Raw genomic sequence first — 11,062 nt, 5'->3', positions numbered from 1 at the left:
CCCGAGACCTGAGCTCCATCCTGACTAAACGTCCAATCTTCTCGCATGACCTGTGTGGGTTTCTCCAGGTGCTCCGGTTTCCTCCCACATTCTAAGGACGTACAGGTTTGTAGGTTAATTGGCTTGGTCAAATCGTCCCAAGTGTGTGTAAGATCATAAGATCATAAGTTTACGTAAGAACTGCAGATGCTGGAAAATTCGAAGGTACACAAAAATGCTGGAGAAACTCAGTGGGTGAAGCAGCATCTATGGAGCATCTATGGAGCGAAGGAATAGGTGATGTTTCGGGTCAAGACACCCGTATGCTGAGAGAATGGAGTGGCTGGGCTTATATACTCTGGAGTTTAGAACGATGAGAGGGAATCTTATTGAAACATTTCAGATTATTAAGTGTTTGGACAGGCTAGAGGCAGGAAACATGCTTCGGATGTTGGGGGAGTCCGGAACCAGGGGCCACAGTTTAAGATTAAGAGGTAAGCTATTGGAATTCTCTGCCTCAGAGGGCGGTGGAGGCCGGTTGTCTGGATACTTTCAAGAGAGAGCTAGATAGAGCTCTTAAAGATAGTGGAGTCAGGGGATATGGGGAGAAGGCAGGAACGGGGTACTGATTGGGGATGATCAGCCATGATCACATTGAATGGTGGCGTTGGCTCAAGACCCAAAATGTCACCTATTCCTTCGCTCCATAGATGCTGCCTCACCCGCTGAACTTCTCCAGCATTTTTGTCTACATAAGATCATAAGTGATAGGAGTAGAATTAGGCCATTCGGCCCTTCAAGCCTGCTCTGTCATTCAAACTTGGCCGATCTATCTCTCCCTCCTAACCCCATTCTCCTGCCTTCTCCCCATAACCCCTGACACCCGTACAATTCAAGAATCTGTCCTAAAAATATCCACTGACTTGGCCTCCACAGGCTTCTGTGGCAAAGAATTCCACAGATTCACCACCCTCTGACAAGAAATTTCTCCTCATCTCCTTCCTAAAGGTACGCCCATTAATTCTGAGGCAGTGACCTCTGGTCCTAGATTCTCCCACCAGTGGGAAACATCCTCTCCACATCCACTCTATCCAAGCCTAGGATAAGATGTACGAGATGATCGCTAGGCACCACGGACTCGGTGAGCCAAAGGGCCTGGTTCTGCTCTGTATCTCTAAACTAAACTAAAAAAGATAGGAAAGATTTAGAGGGATATGGACCAAATGTGGGCAAATGGGACTGGCTTAGATGGGACACCATAGTCGGCATGGACTAGTTGGGCCGAAGGGCCTGTTTCCACGCTGTATCTCTATGACTTGGATAGGCACTTATCATCTGCCTACACTTCCCCAGCTCTTTAATACCAGGGGCAGCATAGTGGCAACGCTTCATAAGCTGCTGCATCAAGGTGTAGAGACCAGGGTTCAATCCTCACCCCTGGTGCTGTTTGTGTGGAGTGTGTGCTGTCTATGTGGAGTCCGTGCTGTGAGGCAGCAGCTCTAATCGCTGCGGCACTCTGCCGCGAATATAAATTAGTTCACAATATGAAAAAATGTGACTGCAAAATGCATGGAACTAGTTGCCAGACAGGGTGGCTGAGGCAGGCACTATAACAGCATCGAAACAAAACACTTGGAACAGGTTTGCAGACAGGACAGGTTTAGAGGGATATGGACCAAATGCAGGCAAGTGGGACTAGTGTAGATGGGGCATCTTGGTCGGCAGGGGCAAGATGGGCTGAAGGGCCTGTTTCTGTGCTGTATGTCCCTATGATTCAAAAGCTGTGGAAAATAACAAAATACATTGAGTAGGTAGGAACTGCAGACACTGGTTTACACCGAAGATAGACACACAATGTTCAGCGGGACAGGCAGCATCTCTGGAGAGAAGGAATGGGTGACGTTTCAGGTCAGTAGAATGGGGTGGACCCTTAATTCCACCTATTCTATTTCTCAAGAGATGCTGCCTGCCCTGCTGAGCTACTCCATCATTTTGTGTCTAGAAAATGTATTATTATGATCATGGACATGCCATGTGTCTATCTTTGGCTTAAACCTGCATCTGCAGTTCCTTCCTACACATTGCTTCAATTTGCATTGTGCATGTTTGAGAGTCATTGATACATAGGCGAAGGCGTTGCAGCTGCAGTGACGGCGGCCAGCGGGAGGGGGCGGTGTCGGGGGAGGACTGTTACAGCTGCAGTGACGGCCGCCGGCCGGCAGGTGACGGTGTGTTGCAGCTGCAGTGACGACCGCCGGCCGGCAGGGGGCGGACTGTTGCAGCTGCAGTGACGACCGCCGGCCGGCGGGAGCGGTGTCGGGGGAGGACTGCTGCAGCTGCAGTGACGGCGGCCCGCGGGAGGGGGCGGTGTCCGGGGAGGACTGTTACAGCTGCAGTGACGGCCGCCGGCCGGCAGGTGACGGTGTGTTGCAGCTGCAGTGACGACCGCCGGCCGGCAGGGGGAGGACTGTTACAGCTGCAGTGCCAGCCGCCGGCCGGCAGGGGGCGGTGTGTTACAGCTGCCGTGACGGCCGCCGGCCGGCAGGGGGCGGTGTCGGGGGAGGACTGTTACAGCTGCAGTGACGGCGGGCAAGCGGGAGGGGGCGGACTGTTACTGAGTGACGGCGGCAAGCGGGAGGGGCGGACTGTTTACAGCTGCAGTGGACGGCGGCAAGCGGGAGGGGGCGGTGTCGGGGGAGGACTGTTACAGCTGCAGCGACGGCCGCCGGCCGGCGGGAGCGGTGTAGGGGGCGGGTTACAGCTGCGTGCGGCGGCCGCCCCACGCGGAGCTGTGAGGCTCTGTGCAGCTGCCAGTGACGGCCGCCCCGGCAGGGGGCGGTGGTTACAGCCCCGCCGCCGGCCCGGGGGCGGGTGTCGGGGAGGACTGCTGCCCTGCAGTGACAACCCCCCGCCGGCAGGGGGCGGTACAGTCGGCCCGGGCTCGGGCAACAATGGCGCTACTGATGGAGCCGATACGGCTGGACCGAGGTGGGTTCCCGGCCGCGCGGCTCGGAGACCGGAGCAGGGAGGCGGCGGCGGCCCCATGCAGCCCGATGTCCGGTCTAGCCCCAGACCATGCCCCCCCCGGGCCCGGCCTGTCGGCCCTCCCCCCCCCCCCCCCCCCCCCCCCTTGCCCACACAGTGTGTGTAGTACAGCATGGAAACAGGCCCTTCCCATGGCCCACCTGCCACACCAGGCCCATATCCCAAGGTAGCTCTTTCTTCCCCAAAACCCTTTCTGGTTTAAGTCCTCCCTCCACCACCTCCAGTTTAAATTCCATTTGGAATATTTTGGAGGACCAAGAAACCACCAAACCTGTCCTATCCATGTTCCTGTCTAACTGTTTCTTGCACAATGGGATAGTCCCAGCCTCAACTACCTCCTCTGGCAGCTTGTTCCATACACCCACCACCCTTTGTGTGGAAAAGTTACCCCTCGGATTCCCCTTCACCTTGAACCCGTGTCCTCTGGTCCTCGATTCCCCTACTCTGGGCAAGAGACTCTGTGCGTCTACCCGATCTATTCCTCTCATGATTTTATACACCTCTAAAGGATCACCCACTCATCCTCCTAAGCTCCATGGAATAGAGACTGCAAGTTAGATTTAGCTCTGAGGGTGAACAGAATCAAGGGATATGGGGGAGAAAGCAGGAACGGGGTACTGATTGTGGATGACCAGCCATGATCATATTGGCTCGAAGGGCCGAATGGCCTACTCCTGCACCAATTTTCTATGTTTCTAAATAAGCGTAAGTGTTTCTTGAGGCTGGGATGGAGTGTGACTTGGTGGGGAAATGCAAAAACACCAATTCTGTTACTGTTGATCAAGATCTAAACTTTGTACAGGGATAGGACAGGTTTAGAGGGATATGGACCAAGCGCAGTCTGGTGGGACTAGTGTAGCTGGGACATTGTGGTCGGTGTGGGCAAGTTGGGCGGAAAGGCCTGTTTCCACACTGTAACACTCTATGACTATTAGGTATGTTGATAGGGAAGTTGATCAGAAACACAATCGTATTTGGTCACTGTAATGGATGGTGAAGGAGTTGGTGTTGTCTCTGTCTGACTGTGCCTGAATCTCTGCTTTCCAGACGTGTGTCGAGCTATTGAGCTGCTGGAGAAGTTGCAGCGGACTGGGGAGGTGCCTCCGCAGAAGCTGCAGGCCTTGCAGCGAGTGCTTCAGAGTGAATTTTGCGTTGCCGTGCGGGAAGTATGTATTTGAACATTTTCTCCCTTATGCATCTTGTGCAGTCAATTTTATTTAAAAACTACTGAACTCATAACTATAGATTGTGAAAGATGAAGTTCAGGGAGTGGGCAGAGCTGCTGCCTCACAGCGCCAGAGACCGTTTGATCCTGACTACGGTTGCTGTCTGTGTGTGGAGATTGCACTTTGCCCCAGTAACCACATGGGTTTCCTCCGGGTGCTCCGGTTTCCCCCCTCCATACATCCCAAAGATGTACGGGTTTGTAGGTTAATTGGCCACTGTAAATTATCCCTTGCGTGCCGGGCGTGGATGTGAAACTGAGATAACATAGAACTTGCGTGAATAGGTGATCGATGGTCGTCGCGGGCAGATGGGGCTGTTTAAATGCTGCATCTCTTTTTTTTAAATATCCCTTGGGCTTGGCTGACCCGTCTGAATACAATTTGTGCATGTGTTTTGTCCCCTCTCTTCCCTATTTCCCCATCGCCCTCCTCCCCATCTCTCTTCCACCCATATTCCTTTCTCGACCTTCACATTTCACACCTCATCTCTCCTTGTCTCACAATTTATTTATTTTTTATCTCTGGCCTTTGCCCACCCATCTGCCAACTAAAAGCCTTCCTCCCCACCACACCTGTATCTATCTATCTATTACTTGCCAGGCTTTGCCAGCCCCCCACCACCAGTCTGAAGTAGGGTCCCAACCCAAAACGTCACCTATCCACCTTCTCCAAAGATGCTGCCTGACCCGCTGAGTTACTCCTGCATTTTGTGACGTTTTTTCTCTAGACTAGCATCTGCAGTTCCTTGTGTCTACCTCATTCATTGTGGATCTGGTCTCTGTTTAGCTGTTACCTTAAAAAAAACAATTGCGTTCAATGTCTTGATCACTCATCCCGTGTAGGCATCTTATCCGTAGCTTATCCAAGATCCTAACAGGCTAATCACTGAGTTCACGTTGTCCACTCTGCTGATGCATGGTCAAAGAACTTGAATACATTTGTCAAACACAATTAGTCAACTGCACTAATTGATTAAGTGTTTAAGGTGGAACTGCAGATGCTGGAAAATCGAAGGTAGACAAAAGTGCTGGAGAAACTCAGCGGTTGCAGCAGCATCTATGGAGCGAAGGAAATAGGCAACGTTTCGGGCCGAAACCCTGAAGGAAATAGGCAACGTTTCGGGCCGAAACCCTGAAGGAAATAGGCAACGTTTCGGGCCGAAACCCTGAACGTTTCGGGCCGAAACCCTGAAGGAAATAGGCAACGTTTCGGGCCGAAACCCTGAAGGGTTTCGGCCCGAAACGTTGCCTATTTCCTTCGCTCCATAGATGCTGCTGCACCCGCTGAGTTTCTCCAGCACTTTTGCCCACTAATTGATTCATGACTTTGTATATATTTCATAATTCATTCATGAATCTTAGCAATTTTCCAACAACGTTAGACTAATAGGCTTCATGTTTCCTGCATTCTATCTACTCTTTCCTTGAAGAGGCGTCACGTTTAGTTTTCCAATTCATTTGGATACCTCCAGCATATGGCACATTTTGAAGGATTGTGAACAACTCGTGTACCATTGTACAGCTACATTTTTTAAGACTCTACAACAGGAATTTGTCCCTTTGGTTTGACTGATTGCTGTGGAAGCTCGAAAGCGCGCCACCTCCAGACTCAGGAACAGCTTCTCCCCCTCTGTTATCAGGCTTCTGAACGGTCCTTCCATAAGCTAGGGTACTGCCCGATTCACCTCTACCCCATTGCGGACATTGGACTTTGTCTCTGGAACTGATGCGCTACAATGCTGAGAACTATATTCTGCACTCTGTATCTTCCCCTTTGCTCCAACTGTTGTACTTGAGTTTGACTTGGTTGTATTTATGTACAGTATTATCTGATGTGTTTGGATAGCATGCAGAACAAAGCTGTTCACTGTACCTCAGTACACGTGATAATATCAAACCTAAATCTGGAAATGAGTCAGGTCATGGCAGTACCGTGGGGTGTTTTGTCTGCAGGTTTATGAGCACGTTTACGAGACTGTGGATATTAACAGCACTCCCGATGTGAGGGCCAATGCCACAGCAAAGGTAAGAAAATATTCCTTCATTCAATTTGTTGTCATTTCATACAATGGGAGCATTTAGATCTTTGTAAACATTCTTAAATATAATTGTTCAGCACTCCATGTTAAGCGGTTTGCTGTGATGACTATCGATGCACGTTAGTGCTGCAAAAGCACCACATCTTATTGGAATAAATTGAATCATATTTGATCAACATTTTTATTTGATCAGTCAGAAGAAAAGTTCCCACCCAAAACGTCACCTATCTGTGTTCTCCATTGATGCTGTCTGACCCGCTGAGTTACTACAGCACTCTGAAACGTCACCTATCCATGTTCTCCACGGATGCTGCCTGACCCACTGAGTTTGTCAGGCATTTTGCACCAGAGACCCTGGTTCGATCCTGACCTCGGGTGCTGTCTGTGCGAATGTTGCACGTTGTCCCTGTTCCTCCCACAAAGGCTTTTGGCACTTTAGCCTTCATCAGCCAGAGTATTGAGTATAGACGTTGGGAGGTCACGTTGCTGTTGTATAAGAAATTGGTGAGACCGTATTTAGAATATTGTGTTTCGTTCTGGGCACCATGTTATAGGAAAGATATTGTCAAGCTTGAAAGGGTTCAGAAAAGATTTACGAGATGTTGCCAGGACTAGAGGGTGTGAGCTATAGGGAGAGGTTGAGTAGGTTGGGTCCCTATTCCATGGAGCGCAGGAGGATGAGGGGTGATCTTATAGAGGTGTACTAAATAATGAGAGAGTTGTGGGTGTATGGAACAAGCTGCCAGAGGAAGTACAGGTGCACAACCTTTTATCCGGTGTTCCAGAAACCGAAAAGCTCCGAAAACCGGCCATTTTTTCCAGATGTCGTCTGCGCACCAAAGCTCGCGTTTGGCGCCAAACTTGACCCAAAACGACCCACGGTCAACCCAGGTCTGCACTACTGTAGCGGCTGCCTCCTCCCTGGAGACCGGGAGACGCTTAAACATCTGTAAATCATTGCTTAAATGTTAGTCAGTTAGTTTGGAGGGCTTTTATGTGAAGGGGGGGGTGAAGGGGTAAACTTTAATTCTTAGTCCCCTACCTGGTCGGAGAGGCGGGGAGCGGTCAATGCCTTACCGGGTCGCTGTGCAGTAAGCTCCGCAGCGCTGTGGCCGTTGGGGCTGCGGGCGGCGCCAGTTGTAGCTCCGACCCCGGCAACTCTACCCCTGGCTGCGAGGCGCTCCAAATCCAGCGCGGCCCGCGGCCGGACGTCCCAGCTCCGCAAATGTCGGGAGTCGGCAGCGTCGCAGCGCTGGGAAACCAGCGGGGAGCGGGCAATGCCTTACCGGGTCGCCGTGCGGCAAGCTCCGGAGCGCTGTGGCCGCCGACACACAACATCGCGGAGCGTCGCTGGATTTGGAGCCGCGCAGCCAGGGGTAGAGTTGCCGGGGTTGGAGCTCCAACCGGCGCTGCCCGCGGCCGGACGGAGCCCCCAGCTCCGCGAGGTTGGGAGTCGCCGACCAGGTAGGGGACTAAGAATTAAAGTTTCCCCCTTCACCCCGACTCCACCACCACCACATAAAATCCCTCCAAACTAACTGACTAACATTTATGCAATGAGTCTCCCGGTCACCCGGGAGGAGGCAGCAGCTCCAGACTTTTCAAGCCGCCCGCGCTACCTACCTAATCTACGCTAAAAATCTTCCATTCTGAAATCCGAAAATGTCCGAAATCCGACAAGTGTCTGGTCCCAAGGCTTTCGGATAAAAGGTTGTGCACCTGTAGTTGGGGCTGGGACTATCCCATCGTTTAAGAAACAGTTGGACAGGTACATGGATAGGACAGGTTTGGAGCGATATGGACCAAGCGCAGGCAATTGGGATCTACGAGTCTATCCCAAAGACGTGCGAGTTTATATGTTAATTGGCCCTCTGGAAATTGCCCATATTGTGTAGGGACTGCTATGAGAAAGTGGGATAGTGTGGAGTTAGTGTGAACGGGTGATCGATGGTCGGCATGGACTCGATGGGCCGAAGGGCCAGTTTCCATGCTGTATCGCTAAAATAAAAACAGGATGTTTTGGGGAAGTGGGAGGAAACTCGCGTGGGCACGTCCCACACAGTGAGTAGCAGAGATTAAGTTTGATCTTGCGTCATGGAATCAAGTCAACTTTATTTGTCACAGACACATACAAGATGTACAGTGAGAGTGAGGCAACTGCTCTACTAACTTTCACTGTGTTGCCCGGTAATTTTGATGTATAGTTTGCAACTCCTGTGACCAATAGAATGGGAAACACATCTGTAAAATAGTGAATACTCTGCCAAATGGTGTAGACACAATAATGAAGGTATTCTTTCTTCTGGGAAAGCGACATCATTGAGCTTCAGAATATCTATATTTTCTAAATGTTTGTTGAATGCAGTAATGTAACTGAAATTATTATGCAATCTGTTTTGAAAATGTGTTGGTCCAAACATTTAACTAAAGCCCATTAAAAGAAAGCCACGCACAAAATCTTTTAAAGTCATTCAGGAGTTTAATTGCAAAGTGTAGAATAATTTTAGAAATGTAAAAATAGAAATTAATGCAACATTTGACCTAAAATAGACACAAAATGCTGGAGTAACTTAGCAGGTCTGGCAACATGTCTGGAGAAAGGTTACGTTTTGGGTCAAGAACCTTCTCAGAAATCCAAAACGATTATACAGAGAATTCACCAGTGTAACCCGTTAAAACAAGAACAAGTGCCATAGTATCATTCCCCGAGATTAAACTGGGTAATTGAGGAAGAGGAGAAAAACTATCAGGGGAAATGATTTGGAAAGTGGTTGTTGCAGGGAGAATAGGAATAGGAATACTTCCTACTTGTGTGGGAAGGAGCTGCAGATGCTGGTTAATACACAAAAGGACACAAAGTGCTGGAGTAACCCAGCGGGATTAATATTGTTTATATTACACGCAGCTAGGGTCTGAATCTAGACCAGTGAGATTCTTTGCTTGCGTACACAGTGTATGCAAATAGCGGCCAACCACAGCACTGACAAAGTTACAAAGCACGCCAGCTCCCCTTTTGTGTCTCCCCCCCCCCCCCCAAAAGTTTCCCCTATTGTCCATTATTCTCCCCCCCCCCCCCACCCCCCCTCATGTTGGGTCCTCCATTGTTCTTCATCTCCCCCCCACTCACGGCGGTCCTCTACGCTCTCATCGACCGTCAACCGCGGGTCGACTCCGTGAGGCTTCACCAGTGCCGAGGCCCCATGGTCGCGAGGTTTCACCGCTGCCGTTGCCAGGGGGCAAACTGTGGGTAAATTCTGATATTGAACTTTTTACTGTTTTACAAAGGAATACTCTATGGGGAGGTGAGACAGTCTTGCTTGCTGTTTAACACTGGGTGTATTGCATGGAATAAGTAGATGCTTAATGTCTGTATGACAGACAGGATTGAGTTGTGTGGTGTTTAATGTGAATGTAACGGGTTGGTTTATCTGCTAGGCAACAGTGGCGGCATTTGCTGCCAGTGAGGGCCACTCTCACCCAAGGGTGGTGGAATTGCCCAAAACCGACGAAGGACTCGGGTTCAATATCATGGGAGGAAAAGAGCAAAACTCTCCCATATACATCTCCCGCATCATCCCTGCCGGCATTGCAGATCGACAAGGTGGTCTGAAACGTGGCGATCAACTCTTGTCAGTAAATGGAGTGGTGAGTATATCGCCAACAACTGGTTTACAACAAAGCTAACCCAGCATGCAGTGGGGTGGGGTTGACAGAGAATATACGTCATTACTTGGCTCTGATTCTGAACACCATCCGACTGCTTGTGTGGGAAGGAACAGCAGATGCCTTGTATGACTCTGTGACTCCATTTGCCAGCCCAACATGTCCCAACAGCTTAGACACAAAAAGCTGGAGTAACTCAGGCAGTGTCTCTGGCCAGGCAGCCTCTTATTGTGTTCCGTATGGTGTTACTGAGGCAACCGGAGAGATCTGATCCATGAAAGTGTTGTGTTGGTTGCAAGATCTGTGTGGAACACAATGCTGATAAGATCCCTCCAGTGAACAGTAGACCCTCGCATGGCCACCTGGACCAGCTGACTGAGTGAGACTCAAGCTGCATCTTGGTACCAACCCTGCAACTCCTGCCACTGGCATTTGGATGGAGCTGCTAGTTTGTTTTTTTTACCTTCACACGGAATGAATGGTAAACAATCTGTCAACGTATCCAGTCTCATTGTGAGAGCACGCCCACATTAAACATGGTTATCTTGATGAAGGAGAACATGCCTTCAATGAGAGGTGGGGGGAGGGGAGGGGTGGGAGTGGTGAGTGGGGAGAGAGGGGCGGGAGGGAGGGGTGGGGAGAATGTGGGGGATGAGTGGGGGATGAGAGGGGGGATGGGGGGGGATATGGGGGGGGTGGGTAGGTGGGGGAGGGGTGGGAGTGGTTGGAGGTGGAGTGGGGGGGTGAGTGGGGATGGGAGGGAGATACAGGGAGGGGTATACGGGAGGGGGGGTGGGGAGATGGGGTGGGAGAGAGGGGCGGGGGAGTGGTGAGGGGATGAGTGGGGGGGGGGTGGGGAATATGGGGGAGGGGTGTACAGGAGGGGTGGGAGGGGAGGGGGGGAGCATAATGGGGGAGGCCAGGTACATTCTACAATGGATGGACAAGAATAAAGCAAGATAGACACAAAATGCTGGAGTAACTCAGCGGGACAGGCAACATCTGTGGAGAGAAGGAATGGCTGACGTTGAGAAGGAAGGCGATGGAGGCCAAGTCAATGTACATATTTAAGACAGAGGGATAGATTCTTGATTAGTGCAGGTGTCAGGGG

General features: G+C 50.7%; 1 protein-coding gene across 1 annotated transcript; it reads left to right on the top strand.

Moving 5' to 3' along the window:
- Positions 1-2,909: 2,909 nt before the first annotated feature.
- On the top strand, positions 2,910-9,987 carry lin7c (lin-7 homolog C (C. elegans)). The gene is made up of 4 exons (XM_055649139.1): positions 2,910-2,967; positions 4,072-4,190; positions 6,203-6,274; positions 9,724-9,987. The coding sequence occupies exons 1-4, from the start codon at positions 2,931-2,933 to the stop codon at positions 9,970-9,972; spliced, it is 477 nt and encodes a 158-aa protein (XP_055505114.1). The 5' UTR covers positions 2,910-2,930; the 3' UTR covers positions 9,973-9,987.
- The last annotated feature ends 1,075 nt before the right edge of the window (positions 9,988-11,062 follow it).

Source organism: Leucoraja erinacea, chromosome 18 (assembly GCF_028641065.1).
Source record: "Leucoraja erinacea ecotype New England chromosome 18, Leri_hhj_1, whole genome shotgun sequence".
In the NCBI taxonomy this organism is placed as follows: Eukaryota; Metazoa; Chordata; class Chondrichthyes; order Rajiformes; family Rajidae; genus Leucoraja; species Leucoraja erinaceus.
Note: the sequence above shows the minus strand (reverse complement) of the source record. Positions and strands in the feature narration are given on the sequence as shown.

Coding starts and splice junctions, on each gene's coding strand:
- lin7c (XM_055649139.1), top strand. CDS start 2,931: ATGGCGCTACTGATGGAGCCGATACGGCTGGACCGAG. Junction 2,968..4,071: donor GCCGATACGGCTGGACCGAG/GTGGGTTCCCGG, acceptor TCTGCTTTCCAG/ACGTGTGTCGAGCTATTGAG. Junction 4,191..6,202: donor TTTGCGTTGCCGTGCGGGAA/GTATGTATTTGA, acceptor TTTTGTCTGCAG/GTTTATGAGCACGTTTACGA.